We start from the raw sequence: 25,063 nt of genomic DNA, 5'->3' as shown, positions 1-25,063 counted from the left end.
ACACACACACACACACACACACACACACACACACACACACACACACACACACACACACACACACACACACACACACACACCTAATTTTAGTAAAAAAGATGGTGATGGGGTTGAGGGGGCTCCTGATCTCAGAATGGAGAGCTTGAAGTGACTATGGAAAGCTCTCATTGAGCACTTCCTACACACAAGAAATGATTTACAATAATGAGAAAAGGGATGGATTAATTGAAGATGCAAACTACTAGAAAATCGACATCAAAGTGTGTTTTAAATGCAAACGCAAAAAATGGATACTAATCCTTTCCCTAATCAAGCTTACTGGTCATGGAGGGTAGTGGCCTGTTGGGTGTGCCAAGGACATTCCCATACATAGCTAGATTAGGGCTTAATTAGCGAGAGATGCAGCTAGTTATACAAAACGTCAATGGATTGTAACGATGATTAAGAAATACTAATCGCTCTAATGGAGATGCTAATCGCACTAACACACAAATGCATAGCAATAAACCTAGCTAGCACACCATAGCTCTAATACCAATTGATGGGAATGGGATTGTGCTAGCTAAGGAGGTGGATAGAAAAACATTATGTACACAAGTGAGTGTGTGTAGGCTAGATTATTACTCAAGCAAACTAGGTTCCAAGATAGATTAGCTTCGACTCATAAACACAATCCTGAGTAGTTGGCTAGCCCATCACAAGATCGTCAAGAGACAAGAGACATGTAATGCAAAACTTGGAATGATTGTTTATTCATGAAAGAATCTTTAAGTAGCTCTATAGCCTCACACCTTTACATGTGGAATAATCCCGCCTCTTTCCTTATTCACTCGCACTCTAGTGACTCTAGAACAAAGCCCATACCTTACACTAGGATGTTGAGATACTATCGAAAGATGAGAATATCCCTTCTCAAGATTCTGCTCCTAAGACTAGAGGAAATTTTGTTCTAAAAGATATAAAACCACCCTAATTTAGCAGCAGTGAGGGGAAAGATAGAAATAAAGACTCTGTTTACACTTTCCTCTAGAAATGGACGTCATATGCAAGGAGGAACTAATCTCTCACCCGGACCTAGTATCATGTGCCAGTCATATGCATGTATAGTCTATAACTTGGATTTGGGGAAATTAACTTTAGCCCAGTCATTGTGCCAAACAGGTGAAGAGTATGCATAATCTGTTGTACATCATCCATGTTATTCCAAGGCATAGCAAGGAGTTGTATGCATAAAATTGGCCTATGAAGTGCTTCACGGGACGGTAATGTCAAACCATGGAAGCTATTAGTGGAAGTCAAGGACGCAAGATGCATAAGGAATGGGTCGGTAGAAATTGCATAAAGCAAGGCAGTGAGAGGACATCCTTGTCAAATTTTCCTAGAGGCCATGGATCTATGGGAAATCTAGCAGACCCGCAAAGGTGCTATGAACATATAGGAAAAATACCACCTAGGATCTTTTGGGCCCAAATCCAAGCCGTTGCATTTTCCTTGCAATATAGTCCCAATGCATAGTATTGAATGCCTTTTGTATGTCAACCTACATGACCAATATATCTTGTTGAGTATATTTTGCATATTACATGTTGAGAATGACACTTGCCACATTATTTGTAATTTGGCATCGTGGAATGAAACCATATTGAGATTTATGAATTCCATTTATTCAAGTGAGCCTTAAGACGATTGACAATCATTTTGGCCATCATCTTATAGACTACATGCATGAGACTAATTGGCTGCCAGTGAGAGAACTCTTCACATAGAGCATGCTTGGGAGACAACTTGAGGTGTCCTTCCTTCCAAGAGGATGGCAACTCTTGATTTTCCCATGCCACATTTATCATTACAAGCATTGATTGTTTGAGGTAGTCCCGAATCCCACAAGGACAAGAAGATCTTCTCAGTAAGGCCATCCCAACCAGGGGATTTCCAACGACCCAAATCCAACAAACTTGCATGCAATTCCATCTCAATAAAAGGAACCTCAAGTGCTTGAGTTTTTTCATTGAAAGATTAGGAGTAACATGGATAGAAACAAAAGATGCACCTGCCCAACCTCCCGTGGGCTTCAAAAATATTTCCATAATGGGTTATCAAAGCATGTGCAAGCTCTTTCATGGAGGAGGCCCACTCCTCGCATTGAAGTTTGATTCGCTTGATAATTTGAGACCTTCAAGCATGATACAAATGCTTACATATTGTCTGGAACAAAAACCTTCATCAGTAAAAGCTTTCCATCTATCTTGAGTCTACCACTTGCCTATTTTTTGCTCATCATTATGGTGCAATATAGTGTGGAATGACAAAAATTCTACTATCCGAGCCTCTAAGAGTGATGAGGTATTGGTCAAATCCATTAATCCTTGGCAAGTGTCTTTGGCTTGCTGTACTTGGCCTCTTAGCTGAGACATGTAGTACTTCCCATAATCATTGATGACACATTGAACATGCATGACAAAGCAATGCCAAGCATTGTCGATATCAACATGCATCTTGGAGATGAGTGGCAAAATAATATCCACAATCATATTGCAAAACACCTCATGCTTCAAATATGCATTGTTGACATGCAATAGGTGCTTCTTGGGTAATTTAGCAACATCTTAGGATGAGCCAACACACACAATCTTGGAGCGTGGACAAACACACACACATGCACTGGTGGAAGTTCTAGTTGGATCACACACACACACACACACACACACACACACACACACACACACCCCCCCCCCCCGATGGAAGCATCAATTGAGTGGAAAATCAACACAATTTTTGGTGCAAATATGAGTGCACTAACCTGACACTCATTTGTTGATTTATGTGCAGGATTTAATTGACGATTAAGTGCATAAGATTTGGTGAAATTCTAGGTGCATTAGTGTGTGCCTATGTGTAGGAAATGTGCACACATTTTGACTCACATATATGGAGATTTTGGTGCCAATGGATTGATGTGAAGAAACCGGATACTTGTGCTGGTAGTTTTCTTATGGTTCAGAGTTTTAAGCATTCACTTTGCATTGAAATTGCGTTAGAATTGTCTGTGTGTAAGCTTGTTAAGTGATTGTACTTAATGTGCATGTTTACATACTTGTTGAAAATTGATTTGTATGTGTAAATTAATGTGAAAAATGGAATGATTAATATGCTAATTTACTAGTGTTTTTACCAATGTGCTGAAATGTTTTAATTGAATTGCTAATCAGACTGATTTTTGGATTAAAATTGAGTGTGAAAATGATACAAAATTATTCAACTTTGATTAGCACTTTGGTGAATGATTGATTGAAATAATTGCATTGCTAAATATTGCATTTTTAGTTAGATTGAACCACATTAATTTTTTGAATTCTTGGTAACGTTTTGGCTATTTTTTGTAATTTTCAACATATTTTTTGATAATTTATTACCTAAAACTACTAATTTTGTATAATAAGTAATAGAAAATGTTAAGAGTTTGATACAAACCGTTGATTTAGAGAGTACCTTGTAAATCTATGAGTTTTTACTAATTTTTTGGTTAGTTTTGATAAATTTTTTTATTTTTTAGAGCCTGCATATTTTTTAGAGTCTGGCAAATCTTTTCTAGTTTTACGATTGTATGAATTTTAAAAATTTTTTAATAGAAAAAATCCACCTTCGTAGCACTCAATCTTTGTTTCCACTATTTCTTTTTTGGTTAATTTTGGTTTTTATGATTTTTAATGTATTTTTAAAAAAGTTATTTTATTTTTCTTATTTGGTTTTTTTGCACTTAATTTTTGGTTGTTTTCTTTGTAATATTTCATTAAAAGAATCATCAAAAAAATTATTTGCCTAAAAAGGTTTTTTTAAAAAAAGAATTTTGAAAAATACAAAAGGAAAAAATAGAAAAGAGAAAAAAGAATAATAAAAAGGATTTAAAAAAAAGACAAAATTACAAAACCACAGAAATACAAAACAATAATTAAAAAAAAACTAAAAACTTTAAAAAATTCACACACATGCACACACGCAGCACGCACCTCTCTCTCTCTCTCTCTCTCTCTCTCTCTCTCTCTCTCTCTCGTGCGCAAGATAGAAATCGAGGGAGAAAACAAAAAAAGCATATATGGCATGTGAACTCTGATGATAATTTATAAAGATGGTGAGGCTAAAACTTGCTACATCGATGACAATCTCTGAAGCGTTGAATTTTGTAGCCAACACCTTGATGGAATACAATCGTCAAGAGGAGGCATTTTCATCTATTCCTAGTTTTAAATTCTCTAGGATAGATATTTGATTCCTACACCCTACTGTTTAAATTCTCTAGGGGAGGAGACTTGTATTTCTTGAGTGCTACAACACACATGGGGAATCTTGCTAGAGTGTGTGACATTTTTTGCACCTCCATATGGAGCCTTTCCCTAACCACTGATGCATACCTACCTATCCCAAATGATGCCCATACATAAGTACATGGCCTATGGGTGTTTCTACACATGTTCCAATTGCATATGAAACTAAGAGATAGGTCAAAACAGTCTCTAAATGGGTTTATCACTTGAATTTCTCCTTTTGGGCTCATCATTGAGCTCTCTCACATTTCATCATGATGTAACTAAACACATGTTCCAACTGCATATGAAGCTAAGACCCTAAAAGGATGCATCTCTAGACTATGTCTATATAAGAGGCTCTCTTATAATCAATGTCATGATCAAATAATCAAGCTCTACTATGCTATTTTCTATCCATGAATTGGTTACTTGTATTGTATTCTTGCAGTAACTCTACACTTGGAAGGTGGTTTCTTCACCTTCAAGTGAAAACATTCACATTAAAGTTTAATGTTTTGTAGTGAAGAGTTTAATCAATCTAAAGGGTTCGGCTATTTGATGTTAACATTAGAGACTTTTCTATCCATTCTCTCTTCACTCAAAAAACAAAAATCTTCTTCCTTACCTATGTCGCCCATCCACAGTTGTCCTCTATGCGATGATGGAAACCTCGCCCAACTTGACTTCCTCTCCTAGCTCACCTCGTCATTCCATTGCTCTCTCTCTCTCTCTTTCTCTCTCTCTCTCTCTCTCTCTCTCTCACACACACACACACACACACACACACACACACACACACACACACACACACACACACACACACACACACACACACACTAATGACCTTCACTCTGCGCAGTAGTCCAGAATCTCTTCTCTATTACGCATGAGTACATTCCTTGGATCTCATCTCATCGCAATTGTGTGCTTGTAGATTGTACAATCCTTTCTAATGATTTATATAAATAAGGGAAAATTACCAAAATACCCCTCTAATTTGTGGAAATTCCCAATATACCCCTCAAATTTCAAAAATTCCCAAAATACCCTTGTATCTATTTTTGTTGGATCTTCAAGATTTTCTAATCTATTCTTGTTTGACAATTGAGATCGGTTTTTGAGTGCTTAGCATGTAATTTTTTGCAAATTACCTTCCAAAAAAACAGCAATTATGTCTAAAAATAATGAAGGAATTCATCTCCAAAGCCTACATAACCAGCTCAAAATTTAGTTTTAGCATCCTCTATGGTAGACAATCACTCTTCTTAAGCTACAAGTTTTTTTTGTTTTTCAAGAAATTTACTCTCACAACCAGGGGTATTTTGGGAATTTTGGAAAATTGGAAAGGCATTTTGGGAATTTATGACAAATTATGGGGATACTTTGGGAATTTTTGAAATTTGAGGGGTATTTTGGGAAATTCCACAAATTAGAGGGATATTTTGGTAATTTCCCCTATAAATAATTATGTGATCTCATCCGTTTATGATATTTTTTATTTCTTGTCTCTCTCATGCAAGAAATAAAATTTATGTAACTATTGAAAGCTTAAAAAAAACAAGCGTATGGAGCAATTCAAGCTACAACTATTGAAAATGTGTGGACTTGAAAGAAATCAAGAGAAAAACCAAAGTTGATGGAGGATAAAAAAGAACATAAAGAAAAAAACAAACAAAGTTTACTCATTTATGTACAAGATTCCACCCAATCCCATCCTTATCTCCCTAAGGGTAAGGCGAGACTGTCTCTTACCATTTCAAAATGAGGATCAACGACTCAAACTTAAGCCCGTGCTACCCACAGAAGTTGAAGCTATGGAGATGGATACAGAGGTTGTGGAGATGACAGACATACGATGTTTTTTTAAAATTTTCATGCATAGCATATGTGGGCTCTTTCTCTCTTTCCTCCTTTTCGCTCTTAAATGCAGGGTGCATTGCATCTCAGTTGAACCCCCCCCCCCCCCCCCCCCCCCCCCTTCTCTTTCCTCCCTTTTCAATTTTTCTTTTACTCCCCTGCTTTGTGCGACACCTCATGCTGCATGACTCATTGCATCTCGTTTGATTTGTTTCCTACTTTCGTTTTTAAAAATTGTATGCACATACTTGTACAATCTCAAGAGGAGGTAGTGATGTAGATCTTGGGTTGCTGCCAAAGTTACAAGAATTTTCAAAGAATGAAACTTTAACGAGAATTTACACATAAGAGAGAGGTGGAACAATTTTCTACTTTCATTTTCAAATGGTGATATTACTAGCTACTTCAATAATTGTAGTAAACAAAAGAAGCAAAATATATTGGAAGGTAAAAAGGGGAAAGGGTGGGGGGGAGAGGAGGGGGGGGGGGGGGGGTTGTTTGGTTTCCAATCTTTTATTTTTTTTGGTATGCTTAAGGCCACTACAAAGTGAAAAATTTCCCAAAATACCCTTTATCTATTTTGGTTGGATTCCTCAAGAGTTTCTAACCTTTATTCTTTTCGGACAATTGAGACCCGAATTTGGAGTGCTTAGCATATAGTTTGTCACATATTACCTCGCTAAAAAAAAAAGGCAAATATGTCTAGCGACTCAATTCATCTCCGAAGCCTGTATAACCAACTCAAATTCTAAATTTAGCATCTTGTATCGATACACAATCTATCTTCTTATGAAAAGCTACATTTTTTTCCATCTTTGGAAGAATCTAATCCCACAACCAGGGGTATTTTGGGGATTTTTGAAATTTGAAGAGTATTTTGAGAATCAGAGGGTATTTTGGTAATTTTCCATTTTTGAATCTTGAAAAAAAAAAGTATTTTCTGGAACATGGCCGTTCTCTCTCTCTCTCTCTCTCTCTCTCTCTCTCTCTCTCTCATCCCCCCTTGTCTAATACGATTTTGAAGCATTAGTTTCGATAGAATCTAATAAGAGTGAGCACAGTGATTTCACGTGAAGGAGAGAGAGGGGAGTAGAGAGAAAGGAATGACGTGCATCATCCACTGCTGGGTACAATTGTGTGCAACACTGCCATGAACAGTCTCTCTGTGTCTCTCACGATGCTACGCACGAATGGTGGGTGGGGGTGTAGGGCCAGGAAGTGAACAGGATGCGGGTGCAAAGAGTCAGCTAACGAGGACATGGGGGAGACGACAGAGACTCTCTCTCTCTCTCTCTCTCTCCCCACATTGCAAGCTTGGAGCGGCGAATGTGGGGAGAGAGAGCTTGTGATTTTTCCTTTGGAAAAGTAGACAGGAAGGGAATTTTATTAGATTCCATATGATAAAAGCGAGTAGCACGCGGCATGATCAAAAAGAGGTAAAGAAACCGCATGTCCAAAGTATTATACACAACATTACAGCTAAAGATGTCAAGGATTAGAGCTTTATATAGCTGATGAAATAGAAAATTAGGTTTGCCTAGCTCACATAAATATATTTGGTCGAGCTTTGATGGATCGGAGGTTTAATTTGCAACATCCCATTGGTCAAGATATCCTATCAACTCTCCGTAAAAATTTTAAAAGCAGTAAGTATTATCATTCTCTCCATGCATCACACCATTTCAAGGGACGGGGATGCCGAGTAACAACTTCAATGTATTTTGGAGGTGCTTGATTTTCACTAAGGATCCTAGCTTTGCAGTTCTCATGCCTTGGCAGATTTGAACCTCAAATCAAATGGCTTTGAACTAAGCAACTCTAATATTTCATACTTTTACTTTTGTAATTATAAAGTAACCTTACTTTTATTCAAATTTTTTTGCAAATGCAGTGAGTCATTTGCAAAGGCAAAGGAAAAACAAAACAAAACAGTTGAATTTTTTTTTAATAGCAAAACTCACAATTGTGAGTGAATTATATTCATCATCCCAACAAATTACAAGATCTTGCCATGCTCGTGCCGAGCCATGACATCATGGAGAGACTATAATTACATCGGCTAATTGGGGAGCCACCCCAAACGGTCTGCCCCTTTATCCTTGGTACAAGGCATCAGTAATCCTAGGGCAATCATCCGAGTTTTGCTTGCGCACGAGCATCCATATTAGTACTTTGCTTTTTTGTATAATTTCTTTTGAAGCTTGCCACCTCAGAATCTCCTTCAAACACACGATGGCTCCTTGTATGCCATACATTATGTAAGAAGAAGTACCTGACAATTTGAGTGCTGATGAGGAGGGCATGACTTCCAAAATTCTTACATCCAAGGAATAAATCAGTCTTGAAAAAACCAAATTTCCATGTCCTTTGGACCCACTTGCATATTTTCCCTACGAGGCCTCTGACATCTGGACATTCCATGAATAGATGGGCCAGATCTTCGCTAGCCAACCTACACCCCAAACATCGATCTGTCCCGATCCCTCTCTCATGAATCTTCACCCCTGTCGGTAGAGCACCCCAAATTACCTTCCAGAGAAATACCTTCATGTGCTGCGAAACCTTTGGCTTCCAAATGTTCTCCATTACTTGCTCCCACCTTTCCTCCAACCATTGTTTTTTCCAGTTGTGCATCATTGTTTTTTCCTGTTGTGCTAGACCAATTCTTGTTGTGCATCATTGTATGATATATTCCTTTAGAATGGGGTTTCCATAATAGACTGCTTCCGGGCCATTTTCCACACATTCCAATCGAACTCTGATTCACAGATTGGCATCACTATGTTGTCAAGTTCTTTCATCACTTTCTGGACAAGCAAAGCCTCCAAGCCATTCAGTTGGTAATGGGTTACAAGAAGGTCAATAGTTTTCCAACTCTTGCTAAAACAATTGATTCTTATGATGCTTGCAAAGAATTGGAAAATAATAAACCCAACAACAACTCTCAACGAGATGTAAAGTGATGAACACACAAAATAAAAGGGGAAAGGATTTCGGCTCCCCGCTCCCCCCCCCATGTGGCTAGCTTAGCATGATCCAAAGAGTGCATTCTGAAGCCCGGTGGCACAGGGATACACACACACACACACACACACACACACACAGAGAGAGAGAGAGAGAGAGAGAGAGAGAGAGGTGCTTTGATTACGTTGGTAATGCACGTGACCTCGGCGGCTCTTCATGGCCTGCTCAACCTGCATGGTGATGGGGCATGCACGTAGTGCCACGACTGAGTGCCCACGAGAGAGAGAGAGAGAGAGAGGCGGCCGAAGTGTTCCCTGCGGGAGACACATAGACACATGCATGCAGAGAGATGTAGGGAGCGAGGTGGAGGTGCCCTACCACATTACGAAAGGCTTCGACAGACCCTTGAATTAAAGAGACAGCGCGCACTCCAGCATTTCCTACACCTTGGGCATGGCGTGAAAGGCTGAGTGTGCACGATGCGCATGTGCATGTGCATGTGCAGGCAGTAGAAATTCGGTCCCAAAATAGAGAAAAATATTGTAAACACCCGAGGCAAGAGGAAAGGAGACATTCCGCCCCAAAATAGAGAAAAATGTGTCAACTTAATATCATGCAGTTTCGAGTTACAAAATGCCGGTTGGGGCAAGGGGAAAAGGACAAACTCCGCTTTCCTGCAGCTTGGGCAGGGCGTCTAAGGCAAGTCAGGCTGTGCGTGTGCATGTGCACGCAGTAGAGCTTGCTCGAGACTGTCAATGCTCGAATTTTTTTTTTTCCAGAAACTTGGCAAACCTACATATTTGAAACAACAAAGGTAAATTGACAAAATTTGAAGGTTTTCACACCGAATTACACTAATTTTTCAAAATTTTGTAGGTTTTTTCACTTTCAAATATATAATTTAGAGGTGAATTTCAATATTTGTAGGTGGCATTACACTAAACCTAGGTTTTTTTCGAGCACGGGCTCCAATGTTCCCGTTAAATCTGTCTTACTCTTAGCCTAATATCGTGCGAAAGGAAAATTTCCACCCCAAAATAGAGAAAACCAGTGTTAAAAATCAAAAAATTAATCTCCTTTCTTTCCTCTCAATTGCTAGAAAGTCCATCTCTCTCTCTCTCTCTCTCTCTCTCTCTCTCTCTCTCTCTCTCACACACACACACACACACACACACACACACACACACACACATAGTAGGTGCCACGGTTAGTGTTCGGAAAAAATGTGTCAACTGCTTATCGTGCCGTTTCCAGATTCAAAATTCCAGTTGAGGCAAGGGGAAAAGGAGAATTCCGTCCCAAAATAGAGAAAAATATCGTAAACACCCGAGGCAAGGGGAAAAGGAGACATTCCGCCCCAAAATAGAGACAAATGTGTCAACTTAATATCGTGTCGTTTCCACTTTCAAAATGCCGGTTGAGGCAAGGGGAAAAGGAGAAAATTTTCCCCAAAATAGAGAAAAATATTGTAAACACCCAAAAAAATAACCTAATTTTCTACAATTTTCGCTTGACAAATTCATGGAAAATTGATTTTTCCCAAACACTGGTCTCAATGCAGTGGAGTCAAGGCAAGTAGGGTCTAGGCAAGCCCTCTCCTTTCTCTCCTCTCAATTGCTAGAAAGTGCATCTCTCTCTCTCTCTCTCTCTCTCTCTCTCACACACACACACACACACACACACACACACACACACACACACACACACACACACACACACACACACATAGTAGGTGTCACGGTCAGTGTTCGGGAAAAATGTGTCAACTTAATATCGTGCCGGGACCCATTTCAAATTGCCGGTTGAGGCAAGGGGAAAAGGAGAAATTCGGCCCCAAAATAGAGAAAAATATTGTAAACACCCAAGGCAAGGGGGAAGGAGACATTCCGCCCCAAAATAGAGAAAAATGTGTCAACTTAATATCGTGCCGTTTCCAGTTTCAAAATGTCGGTTGAGGCAAGGGGAAAAGGAGAAATTCTGCTTTCCTGCACCTTGGGCAGGGCGTCTAAGGTAGGTCAGGCTGAGTGTGCACTGTGTGCGTGTGCATGTGCAGGCAGTAGAGCTAGCTCCAGTGTTCGCGTTAAATCTGTATCAGCCTAAAATTGTGCGGAAGGAAACTTTCCACCCCAAAATAGAGAAAACCAGTGTTAAAGATCAAAAAATTAATCTCCTTTCTCTCCTCTCAATTGCTAGAAAGTGCATCTCTCTCTCTCTCTCTCTCTCTCTCTCTCTCTCTCTCTCACCCACACACACACACACACACACACACACACACACACACACACAAACACACACATAGTAGGTGTCACGGTTAGTGCTCAGGAAAAATGTGTCAACTTAATATTGTGCCGTTTCTAGTTTCAAAATTCCGGTTGAGGCAAGGGGAAAAGGAGAAATTTTGCCCCAAAATAGAGAAAAATATTGTAAACACCCGAGGCAAGGGGAAAAGGAGACATTCCGCCTCAAAATAGAGAAAAATGTGTCAACTTAATATCGTGCCGTTTCTAGTTTCAAAATGCCGATTGAGGCAAGGGGAAAAGGAGAAATTTTTCCCCAAAATAGAGAAAAATATTGTAAACACCCAAAAAAAAAACCTAATTTTCTACAATTTCCGCTTGACAATTTCATGGAAAATTGATTTTTCCCGAACACTGGTCTCAATACAGTGGAGTCAACGCAAGTAGGGTCTAGGCAATCCCTCTCCTTTCTCTCCTCTCAATTGCTAGAAAGTGCATCTCTCTCTCTCTCTCTCTCTCTCTCTCTCTCTCTCTCTCTCTCTCTCTCTCTCTCTCTCTCTCTCTCTCTCTCTCTCTCTCTCTCTCTCTCTCTCTCTCTCTGTGTGTGTGTCCACAGCACGCACATAGTGTGTGTCTCGGTCAATGTTCGGGAAAAATGTGTCTCAACTTAATATCGTGCCGTTTCCAATTTCAAAATTCCAGGAAGCAAGGGGAAAAGGAAAAATTCCGCTCCAAATAGAGAAAAATATTGTAAACACCAAAACAATAACCTAATTTTCTACAATTTCTGCTTGGCAAATTCATGGAAACGAAATTTGTATGTTTGGAAAAATTATTTTTCCTAAACAGTGGTCTCGATGCGGTGGAGTCAATGTAAGTAGGGTCCAGGCAAGCCCTCTCCTTTCTCTCCTCTCAATTGCTATAAAGTTCATCTCTCTCTCTCTCTCTCTCTCTCTCTCTCTCTCTCTCTCTCTCTCTCTCTCTCTCTCTCTCTCGCTCCCCCCCCCCTCCATAGCATTCACTGGAATTGGAGTTGATCTCTTCAGGTAGCTGGTTCCAGTGTTAGAATTTAAAGCTAATGGTAGGTCGTCAGTTCAGTTAGGAAAACTGGAATAGAGAACTGAGACTGGAATGAAATAGTTAACTGAACTGAAATAGTATACTGAGATGAGAGACATACTAGACGACAGGAAAAGTATTTACAGTTTCAGATTAATAGTTCAAGGGCAATCAGTACAAGGTGTAATGGGTTTAAGCTCAAATGATTACAACAGTGACGATTACAAAGTGAAGCTAGAGGCGAAGAGATTGTAACTCGAGAATACTTGGAAGCCAAAGCCAAAAGATAAGCAACTAAGCCAAGAGACTAAGAAGCAAGAAGCCCAATTACAATGTAACGGGTCCTATTTATAGCTTCCAAGAGTTACTGTAGTAATTGCCTTCGGTAATTATTGATGTGTGACTAATCCATTGTTCGTCCTTCTAAGAGAAAGTTCGTGCCTGCACAATTGTCCTCGCCTTCTACATCCTTCCCTCCTTTCTTGAATTTTGGTATAATTCCAAAAAATTTGGAAAAAATTCCACCGCCTGATTCTGATTGATTGTTGAGGAAACCATCCGGCCTTTTGGTTAGCCTAGACCCTAAACCCTGCTGGTGGCTGGTTTGGCCGATGTTCCTCGTGGTATGGCCGATGTTGCTCATGGCAATACTCTTTCAATATTGCTAGCTTTACACCATACTTCATGCTTGTTGAATGATTGACACTCTTATAATTGTAATTCCAAGGGTGCTCAGCCAAAGAAATACTAGTGCCTCACTGGGAAAATCCATCGTCTGATTCTGAGATGGAACTACCCAGTATCCTTCCACTGAACCCAGCTTCCTTAGCAGGAAATGCATACAGGAGAACTGGTGAATCAGGCACAAATTCTAGGAAATTAAGTACAACTTGGTTCTCCTGCTGCATCATCTTTCGAGTCACCCGGACTAGCTGAAAGAGTCTTTGGAGAGCAGTTGCATGTTGCCGTACTGTCATTTGAGTCCAAGGTCCTTTATTATTGGAAGTCTGATCTTCAATAATAGCCTGCACTCTCTGGTCCAAAACTCCTCTGGCAATTTGCATTTGAAGTAGAATTTCTTTTAGTTGATTCTTACTTCCTTAATGCACTTGTATGAAGGTCTGTTTCCAAGCAGTAGATCTAATTCAAGGGCTAGAGAATGTCGATTGGTAGTGGACTATCGCTGCTAGCGTGGATTGACTATCTTATCATCAGAAGTCAGCACTCACTCAGGTACCCTTTCCAACAGCTGGATGCTGCTGAGATGCACAGGCAGTTGACACAATTCTTGATTGTGGAAGGCAGCTGATTTCCAATGCTAAATCATCTCTCTCGTGCCGAGATATAGCCTTTGAAAGTGTTCTACATCAGAGAGAAGAAAATCATCTTCCAAATACATCCCAGTAAGAGGAGCTTGTTGATGTCTCAATCTCTCGTTCAGTGTGATAAGCTTATCAATGTAGTCCAGGATAGCTTGATTTGCTAAACCACTGCTATATTCAGAAAGCTTATCTTGCAAGTCACTCTACATGGTCTCCATAAGTACCTTCAGATTATCCATATTGATTTGCTAAACCACTGCTATATTCAGAAAGCTTATCTTGCAAGTCACTCTACATGGTCTCCATAAGTACCTTCAAATTATCCATATTGAAAGTGACATTGCCTTCTGGATTCAGAATATCATCCAAGTTATTATATATATACCTCTATGTTAAAGAGTCTTTTAATGCAGTGTGGCTAGTCAGCAGTGCATTGAAATCAACCCTCTTCACTCTCAGCATAGTCTCAAATCTATCAGCATTTCTCAGAGCCTCTGCCTTGTCTTCATTTAGCTACCTATTCTCTGTTTCAAGCTTTGACAGGTTAACTTCCAATGTCTGAATTGTCCTGGCTGACTGATTTTCAAGAATACTATGCCGCAAAGATTGTGCCCATATGTCCTACTTCAATTTTTGAACTTTCTGCTGACTGCTGTCCAATTCTTCATTTAGCTTATTCACTTCATCAATGGAAGCTGAGGCATCCCTCATTTGCCCTAGAGCATTGACAATTGTATTCCATGATGATTGGATAAGCACTGAGGAACCATCCATTACCATCGCTGGGTCAAAGGGAATTGGCTCATAAATCGTAACAAGAGCCATGCATGGTAATGTTCCAAAGTCAAGTTTCTAAAGGATTAGTCGTCCTTTGAGAGGGTGATTCTACAACTATTGTAGCCTGTCTTTTTTGGCTAAGGATAAAGCCAATTCATTCAAAGGAATAGGATTTTTGCTCGCCGGACTGGTAGGTTATGGACCCTTTCCCTTGTCAGTATGAACCGCCAGCTGATCAGCATTGGTCCTCTCGTGCCGGTCTTTTCTAGTAATGGTGTTTACTGGAATTTTGTTCTTGTTGTTGGCTGGTCCCAGCAGTAATCCTTGCTGGAGGCTATCCTCTAGGTGTTGCTGAAGCCTTGCCTACTGAAGTCTGGCCTACTGAAGATTTTGTAGTAGGCGAAGACTTAGCTTGACTTTTTAGCTGCTTTAAGAAAGCACTGCTTTTGGCCAATGTAGTCTTTGGTTTCTTTGAACTACTAGCTTCCACGTGCGTGGCCTTCCTCTTTTGTCCAGCTAGAGCCAACTGAGTGGTTGGGGCTTCTTTATTTGAAGATAAGTCAACATTGTTAGTCTCTGGGATGGGCTTCTCACTCCAAGCCATCCGTACCTGATCATGAGCATTTATAGAAGTTGCCCAATAAAGAAATTGCCAGACATACCAAGCGATTCTTTATTGGGAAACTTCTACAAATGCTCATGAAAGATCTAGGGCTGTTGCATCATTACTTGGGCGCATAGTTGAGGAGTGTGATGGTGGTATTGCATTGTGTCAAACAAGTTACATAGAGACATTGCTATGTAAGTTTAGACTTGAGGTAAGTTGATTGGAGATGTAGCATCCAATCTTTTTGCAAGCAACATCGAAAACAAATTTTTTGACACATACGTGGGGTTATTTTTCAGACTAATAGCTTCAGCCACAAATCGATAAACAGCGGGGACGTCAGACCTGCTACTAGAATCCCTTGTGCACTAGTGTTTTGTTTTTTCTTGGCTGCTTCACCTTCCGTGAGAGCTAAATTCATTTGTTCTACAGTTGTTATGGTCGACTTTGGCTCATTTGGCATTTTGAAAGCATAAGCAATGTCGTTAGGAGCTGCTGACACTTTCATACCATTGACTATAAATCTGCCCTCTTCGGCATTTAAGGAATCAAGAACTTGCTTGATTATAACCGTGTCAAAATCTATTCTTGTGGCTTGTACCACTACATGAAAATCCCACATTTGCAGCAACGCTTCAGCTTGCTCAATAAACACATATCGTTGTATCTTGCTACAGGGAATAAGTGGTAGAGAAGTTTTAATAGGGGTAATGAGTGTCGAAGTTTCATTTATGGTATCCTGCATCTTCTTTGACATTTTTCTTCTGCCCATGCACTATGAAGACAATGAGTCTATAGAGGAAGAAGACTTACTTAGATAGTCAAAGCCGTAGCTAGGTGTGTCTGGTAAGGATAGACAGTGATCGATGGACTCTTCGGACGAGGTGGTTTGTGGCTGTAGTGAAGAAGCCTCAGAGCTTGGCGATGGCGAATGTGTAACAACAGGCAGGCGTCGCGCAAGAGATTTATGAGGAATAATGCCCACTCGCCTTACTGTTATACGCCATAAAAGCTCCACTACTTACCGTTCCTAGAGTTTTTTGCACCGTCAGCAACGTGGCACACATGCATTGGCTAATACTCCTCATGTTCCATATGATTATCAAATGCAGTCCCACTGACTCTTTTGCCCATTAAAATTGATACTAGCTCAGATACGATACTGTCTTTGCCACTGGCACTGCTTTGTCGTACTGAGACTTAGAAGACACCTTGACTCGCTCTGGTACTGGTTGTACATGAAAAATATTTAGAATGGTTGATTCTTAATTTTCCTTGCCATCAGTTCCAAGAATGCCAGTATCTTCTTCTCTGGAAGTCTCTTTCTGATTAGAATAAAATAGCTTAATCTTGGCCCCATTATAAACACCCAGCAACAGTAATCCGGATAAATCCTTCAACCTTACTGTGCCATTGGAAAACACCCAATCAACCTCATATGGACCGGCCCAAGCTATTTTCAAATTTGGTTTCTTAGGCCCTAGTTTGGATTGATAGAGTAGAACCAAGTCGCCCTTCTGGAACTCCCTAAGTTTGATTCGTCTGTCATGCCATTGTTTTCTTCTCTGCTGAACAATTTCTTGTTCCAGCATAGCACTTGCCTTAACCCATCCAACTCTGCAAATTCCTCGAGTCTATTTTTAAGATTATGATTAAAATCCAATCCATATTCTACCGCCATTCTAAGACTCGGAATCACAAATTCCATAGGCACTACAACTTCAGTACCATACACCATTGTGAACGGTGTTAGTCCAGTAGTGACTTTATGAGTTGTCCTGTAGGCCCATAGAGCAGTCTGGAGCTTAAGATCTCAATGGTGTGTCTCCTTCTGGACAATCTTGGTGAGAATGGTCTTGATGGTTTTATTACTGCTCTCTACTTGCCCATTGCACCTTGGATAATATGGCATTGACTTCCGATGCTTTACTGAGATAATTTCCATCAGAATATCCATAGTATCAATAATAAAGTGTGTCCCTTGATCATACACAATCTCCATAGGACATCCATACGGGCAGATAATTATTTCAAATAGGAAAAGAGCAGTGGACTTCGTGGTGTTATCTGGAAGAGCTTTGGCTTCCACCCATTTGTTGGTGACATAACAAGTGGCCATTAATATATATTGGTTCTTCCAGCTTGGAGTGACTTTATTGAATGGACCAATGAAATCCAGACCCCATTTCATAAATACTCTCAATGGTTGAATTGGAGTAAGAGGTGTCATATCTGCTGGTGTTGGTATGTCCATCCTCTGACAGATATCACATGTTTTGCAAAGCTTCTAACATCAAATATTAGAGTTTGCCACCACAATCCAGCCTGCAAAATCATATTGTAAGTAATATCAATGGAGAAATATCCTCCAAAATCCCCATCATTGTGCCTTAGAAATAACTTGCATTCTCCCTTCCATTGGCACATATACCTTCAGAGAACCCCATCTACTCCTAGTCTATAGAGGAATCCTCCGATGATGGTGAACTTCAGACTTTTAATAATCAAAGCCTTCTTCTGATTTTGAGCCAACTTTCTGAGAATCCTCCTTTAGAAATGAATTGATATACATCATACCATTCTGGATCGATGTTTTTCCTAGCTGTTACTTGAAACAACTCTGTGTCCATTGGCTCATCTCTCAAGGATACTTCGGAGTAGCCATCAGTACTCCTAGATAGGAAATCAGCACCACAATGGGTTTTACCGGGCTTATGAAATATATGGAATTCAAACTCCCCACCTTATCAATCTTCCTTGAATAATGACTTTGTTTATAAAAAATAATAATGCCTGATGATCCACATAAAAATGAAATAGCTTGCCCAACAAATAGTGTCGAAAATTAGTAGCACTAGAAACCATTCCTAAGGCTTCTCTCCGCGTAGTAGTATATCCTTGTTCAGCCTAACTGAATCTTCAACTGGCAAAATACATTGGATAATTAGTCTTCCCTTCTGGTTGAGCCATTATTGCTCCCATTGCCAGTCCTGAATCGTCGACATGCACATGAAAAATAACATCCCAATTTGGTTGTCGAAGGACTGGCTTACTAATAATGGCATTCTTGAAAACTTGAAAACTCTCTTCACATTCAGCAGTCCAAATGAACTTGCTGTTCTTCTTTGTCAGCTCATACAAAGGTAATGCTTTGGAAGCAAACATATGAACAAATCTTCTATAAAAATTGATATATCCTAAGAATGCGCTTAACTCTAATGCCGTGCATGGTGCCTTAGCTTGCTGGATACATTGGATCTTTTCATTGGCCATGTCTATGCCAGTTCTGGACACTATGTGTCCAAGTAGTTGTCCTTTCTAGACTAAGAAAACAGATTTAAATTGGTTTAGACAAATTCTCTTTTCCTTACAGCGTCGGAAAACCATTTCCAAAAAGAGTAAATGCTTCTCTTGAGTTGAATAGACAGTGAAGTCGTCCATGAATATGGCAAGAAATCGGTGGAGAAATTCAAAAAATATTTCCATCATACATCTTTGGAAGGTCGCTGGAGCATTGCAAAGACCAAACGGTATAACCAGATACATGAATGCTCCCCATTCAGTAATAAAAGAAGTTTTATCCCAGTCTTCAGGAGCAATCTGTAGTTGATTATAGCCAGTGGCCACTATAGCCATCCATAAAGCTATACATCACGTGGCCTGCAATTTTATCAAGAAGCATGTCCCTAAAAGGTAATGGAAAAGGATCCTTGATGGTCCGAGCATTCAGCTTCCGATAATCCACACAAACTCTAAGCTTTCCCATTTTCTTGGGCACTACAACATTAGAAAATAACCAGTCACTACTAGCGACCTCAGTGATAAACCCAGCCTTCAGAAGGTTATCGATTTCTTCCTTGACCTTCTTAGAAAAATTTGGATTTATTCAATACTGTTGCAGTTGCACTGGTTTTGAATCGAGTTTCAGAGGTATTCTATGTTGACAGACCTCAGGATCTACCCCTTTTAGATCAGTATGTTCCCATGAGAATACATCTTTGTACCTCTGGAACATGTCTCGGGCTTTTCCTTTCATTCCTGGGTCTAGATGATTATTGAATTTGATTAATCTAGGATTTTCCTCAGAACCCAGGTTCCATTCTTCGATTTCCTTATCATCTGGAAGAAACTAGTTAGGTCCACCTCCCTTTCTCTTGGTTGACTCCTCAGCGTAATCCCAGGATGGACCCCTTAATTCTGACCCATCATTCTAAACTTCAGTAATTTCCTTAGAGTGTACCTGTTCAGAGGTCGTTGGCGTACTGGAATCTGAGAATTCTTCTTGTAGAGTCAACTGGTTTTTCTGGCCTTCTAGTTAGCGGAACTGGTCATTCTCCAAAATTCAGTTTGATGAACTAACCTGGAAATTGCTTCCTTTTCCTTTCAGCTTGATCTTTGTCAAATAATACTGCATTTAGATTTATCTCATCCAATGGAAAAATATTCATTGCTGCCAGCATCCTCTCAATTTTCTTTACTCCATACTTCTGGCAAAGCTCTTCTGGTCACAATGCCTTTCTCCAGTTCCTAGTGTTGTTTGTCTGGATTTGAATTCCTTTATTGGTGCCCTGTATTGTCAGAGTCCGATTAGCATAGTCGTGAACAGCCTGTGCCGTTCGCAACCATGGGCGCCCCAGTAGCATCCCATATGTGCCTTGCATATCTAGTACTAAGAAACTGGTCTTGAACTTTTCTTTTCCCACCCTTATCTGCATACTTTCTATCATCCCAGTTGCCTGCACAACTCGATGATCGGCCATTCGAACTTTGAAAGGTGCTAGTTTCAAGTTCGTGATACCCATCCTTTGATGAAGGTGTGTCCCTCAGGATGCTTACTCCTGCCCCTCCATCCAATATGACACCAGATAGTGGGTCTCACTGTTTTCTAACCTTGTAGTCTACCTGGATCACCGGCACCTCATCATCTCTAACAACAACCAAGTCAACTGCTCTGGCTTCCTCTTTAGCCTTCCTTCACTGTCTAATGAATTTTGCTGCTTCAGGCAAAGTTTTTCTAATGTCATCTAGTTCAACTGTCAATTTTTGCATTCTTTCACAAATTTTAACATGAATTTCCTCTTTCTTTTTATCAGAGTTATTATCAGAACTTGAAGAATTGAAATTATCTGGACAGTGCCATTCCTCTGTTCTGGTACCTTTTGTGCCTCCTTCAGTGTTTCGTGTTGCAGTTATATTTGATTTAACGTTCCCTATTTCCTCCATCAATCCCTGAACTGCAGCCAACATAGTCTCAGGAATCCCAGACCCCGACTGATCTGGTTGTGTTTTCCCGAAAGCCTGCGCTGGTATATTCTGAATGACCTGGGAATCATAACTTTCTGGCTGCTCTGGTAGTTTCTTGGCTAGATCTTCTGTGATCTTAGCCGCTAGTTCTCTCTACTCCTGCCATTCAATGACTACCTTTTCTTTACCCTTTGCCTTCCACACCTCTCTCTGCTGAGCCCATTTGATAGTTTTAGAACTGACTAGTTTGGCCGGCTCATCTGGAATTTCCTCAATGACTACCCCTTTACTGCATGTAGTTGCTCGTACTAGAACTGGCTCAGGGGCTTTCGCCTTAGTAGCCGCAGTGCTAGGTGCTTCTGGACATTGAGCCACAAAATGTCCATACTTGCCACAACTATAACAGTTAAGTCTTCGATTCTGAAAGTTACCCCGACCCCGGCCCCAACCAATACCTCCCTGGTATCTGCCGCCCAGTACCAGTAGCACTGGTACCTGATTTCTCCTCTTGGGGTACACTGCTCGTCTCTACTCTGGCTGGTTCAACATTGGTAAATGTCACTATAGACAAATCCTTTCCCTTCTTGAAGTTATGAATGTGAATGCCACAATTGTTCCATAAATGACCATATGCTTTGCAATAAGTACACTATGGACAATCATTGGAAACATGATCTTTAGATTTGCACCTTGAACACCAAGTTTCTATTCTTCTAACTGGTTGTCTGGTCTGGTTGATATCAACAATCTGCCGGCCCATTTCATCAATATTTCTAGACCAAGACTCCTTCTTGGCCTTGTCTTTGCTCTTTTCATTTGAGATGCTTTCAGAGCTATTGGAGGTCTCATTGGAATCATAATTCTCAGTGGAAGAATTGCTACTAATAGACCTCCTCTTTTTGTGACTCCCCTCCTTCTTAGCCTGTTGTTCAAGCTTCAAAGCTCGCTGCACCAAATCATTAAAATTATTTGTTGGTGCAGGAACCTCCTGTTCTCTGAGCTTCTTACTGCGGAACCCATTTAGAAACCATACTCGTAGCCTCTTTTCCGACGGTGGCTCCTGCAACTGCCTAGTTAACTCCTTACTTTTTTCAACATAACTTCTTACTGACAATTTCCTTGTTTAATCTTATCTATCTCATAGAGGATGTCCTCATCTCCCCGGTTGTCTGAATATTCCAATCTGAAAGCCTTGAGAAATTTGTTGTATGATCTGAGTTGGAAAGCTGGGTAACGATAGTACCATTTCCTTGCTGCATCCTTTAGTGTCCGAGGAAAGTATTCTTTCCAGTCATCTTCATCAATATTCTTCAATTCAGCATACTATTCAAAAGCTTGGATATGTACATCTGGATCGTCTTTCTTCCCTCCTTTGAGCACTAGGAAATATATTTTTAGTGAAGAGGTATAATCATGCTGGTCAACAGCATCTCTGCTTCTTCTAACCTTGGGAGCATGGCTTCGTTGTGAAGAATTCTTGTAGATAACTACTCTTGCTGCCCTTGGTCCCAACATCTCTATGTGTAGAGTGAGAACTCCAGGTCTTGCGTTCTTCCCGCTCAGCCCTTCTCCTTCGGGAATGACTGGAGTGCTGAGAGTCCTTGGCCTCATCAGTGTGATTGTGCTCCTCTTGAGCCTCAGTCTCAATCACCGGGTCCTTCTTAGGATCAAACTCTCTTTTTGATTCCTCAAGAATAGGGTCAACACGCTTGCAATCAGTGCCTAACAGAGTGGATGGTTTACGACCATGACTGGTTTTGGGCACCATCAGTACAACTAAAAATTCTAACTGGGAGAGAAGAGTTTTCTGGTCGAAGAGTGAACAGCTCTAACCACCATGATTGCCAAAATGGAATCGGACATGATCTCTTCAGATAGCTGATTCCAATGTTAGAATTTAAAGCTACTGCTAGGTCGTGAGTTCAGTTAGAAAAACTGGAGTAGAGAATTGAGACTAGACTGAAATAGTTAATAGAACTGAAATAGTATACTGAGATGAGAGACATACTGGACGACTGGAAAATATTTGCAGTTTAAGGGCAATCAATACAAGGTTTAATGGGTTTAAGCTCAAATAATTACAACAGTGATGATTACAAAGTGAAGCTAGAGGCAAAGAGATTGTAACTCGAGAATACTTGGAAGCTAAAGCCAAAAGATAAGCAACTAAGCCAAGAGACTAAAAAGCAAGAATCCCAATTACAATGTAATAGGTCCTATTTATAGCTTCCAAGAGTTACTGTAGTAACTACCTTCGGTAATTACTGATGTGTGGCTGATCCACTGTTTGGTCTTCTAAGAGACAGTTCCTGCCTGTGGAATTGTCCTCGCCTTCTACACGCACATAGTGTGTGTCTCGGTCAGTGTTCGGAAAAAATGTGACTCAACTTAATAAAAGGGGGAGGGATCCCCCCTGCCACATGGCATTGTCTCCTGCGTCTGGCCTGTGGCACTTGCAGCTCCGATGAGACTGAGCGCCCGCGAGAGAGAGAGAGAGAGAGAGAGAGAGAGAGAGAGAGAGAGAGAGAGAGAGAGAGAGAGAGGCGGCCAAAGTGTTCCCTAACTAAGACACATAGACACACACACACACAGAGATGTAGGCAAGGAGGTGGAGGTTCCCTACTATAGTACAAGGAGAGAGAGAGAGAGAGAGAGAGAGAGAGAGAGAGAGAGAGAGAGAGAGAGAGAGAGAGAGAGAGAGAGAGAGAGAGACTCTGATGGAGAGACACAGACACACTGCCCATGGTGAGCTTACGTGGAACAACCACATGAAGCACTTTATGATATGCAATTCACAATGCACATTAGCTAAGAAATGGGATGCTGGTGTGACATACTAACTCACGCCCAAGCACCACATGCCAACTCACGCCCAAGCCCCATGTTCTATGCTCCATCCTGGTGTAGTCGCCCGAGGAGGGAAACCCGCTTAACACTAGTTTGGTACCAAAACAGGACACTTTACGTGTCCTTTTTTAACAAATTTAGATTAAATGCTACTTGCATTAGACGGTTTATTTAAGAAAACCCTCTTGATATGCTCAAATATGCTAGCCGGAGGGTCTTTTAAAAATATAACCTTGCATTTTAGAATCTATCATGATCAAGAACTATACCCATCAAGTTGACCCTCGTAAGAGTGCAATTGACGCTTTGAAGAAATCGCCTTTATAAACTCAAGAAAAAATGAAGCGACCTTGTAGAAAATTTTAGGTGACTCTTCCAGAATTTTGCTATAGATAAATAAAAGTTTCATGTGCAAAAAAATTGACTGTGGAGTATATAAAATAATGGAAAGTTCCATGTGTTTGATGTGGTCATTTTAAGCATATTGTTGTATACAAAGAAAAATATGTTTTTGATGTGTTTGTGAGTTTTAAAAAGTGATACATTGCTTGCCTTTTCCATTGAGCACTCAAGGTGGCAAGTAGAATTGGCTTTGGTATGCAACAATTATTGGATCATTTTAAATATTCAAAACTGCATGAGAGAAAACTTTCATATTTTCATTCTTGAGACATAAGCATTCAAAACCTCAAATAATATCAAACTTTCCATATAGATCAACTAAGTATATCACATTAAGTGGTACATACACAATTGGGGTGCCTAAAACCTTGGTTTCAATGTTATTATGGAGAACTCAAGATTTTCAAGAGTTTTTGCATGATAAAAAATTCAAGATAGAGTTCAAGCAACGAGATTTAATTGAGTTAGGGAGCCCAGAAAATATGTAGTTTCTTGGTTAAACATATAAAGTCATTTGTAGTTGTCAAATTGCACTAGAATAGTACCAATTTCATGAGGGCACCTTTGGAACACCAAAATTATGCACTTATTCAGCACGTGCTCAAGTATGAAATTATGTCTATAGCTTGCATGTGACTTGAAAACTTATCTTTGAAGTGTATTTCATTGTTTTGTAACCCTAAGTGCTAGCACTTGGCTTTTATAAACATAAAAAAGTCCATCTCTACAAAAAGATATAACAATTTTATGATTTTTTTTGGCAAAACAGCTTGAAATTTTACTAAAATTTATGTATTGGAACTTACCGAAATTCTCTCCATATAGATTGTATTTTGATATGGAGAAAAATCTAGTGTTTTCTGTCCCTCATAACCAATATATGGTAGAAGAAAGGTGTAAAAAATTTCTTTCTAACTTGACAAATAAATTGCCAAAACTTGGTCGAAAAATAGAACACTTTAGTGTCTCAGGACACTTAAGTGTCCAATTATAGAACTAGTGTTAAAGGGCACATTCTCCGCTAAAATGTGGGGGTAGAGAGAGTAGGTCAGTTAGGTGCACGTGCTTGGATGCGGATGCCATTGCCTTGCAGCGAAAACAACAGGAGAAGCAGAGAGAGTCAAGACAATCACGGTGGAGGGCAGAGAGAGAGAGAGAGAGAGAGAGAGAGAGAGAGAGAGAGAGAGAGAGAGAGAGATGCTAAGTAAGAGCAGAGGGTTTGAGGGTAAGAGAGACCATGCCGCCGCCAAAAGCGGTGCCGTTTTACTAGTTCCAATAATGTTGCTTCACTTTAAAATACATTTAGTATGTTGTTTCACTTTACAAAAGAAAATGTTGTGTATGTTTTGAATACCTTTTCAATTTCAAACAAATCTTGTGTATCACATCATGTTTCAATCTTTTATTTCATAAAAATAATGTTGAAAACATTTTCCTCTTGAG

The 25,063-nt window shown here is 40.0% G+C and overlaps 1 protein-coding gene across 1 annotated transcript in view; it reads right to left on the bottom strand.

The window, feature by feature from the left end:
- Positions 1 to 9,737: 9,737 nt before the first annotated feature.
- The window catches only part of LOC147438375 (non-specific lipid transfer protein GPI-anchored 5-like), a 45,646-nt gene continuing 30,320 nt past the window's right edge, over positions 9,738 to 25,063 (bottom strand). The window contains exon 2 of the mRNA XM_086487673.1: positions 9,738 to 9,917. Coding sequence (XP_086343799.1) covers positions 9,820 to 9,917 — 98 coding nt within the window. The 3' untranslated portion in view covers positions 9,738 to 9,819. The remainder of the gene's footprint in view (positions 9,918 to 25,063) is intronic.

The sequence above is a fragment of the Adiantum capillus-veneris genome, chromosome 17, assembly GCF_014529385.1.
Source record: "Adiantum capillus-veneris isolate H3 chromosome 17, ASM1452938v2, whole genome shotgun sequence".
Lineage (NCBI taxonomy): Eukaryota > Viridiplantae > Streptophyta > Polypodiopsida > Polypodiales > Pteridaceae > Adiantum > Adiantum capillus-veneris.
The sequence above is the reverse complement of the archived record's forward strand: the minus strand, read 5'-3'. Positions and strand labels throughout refer to the sequence as shown.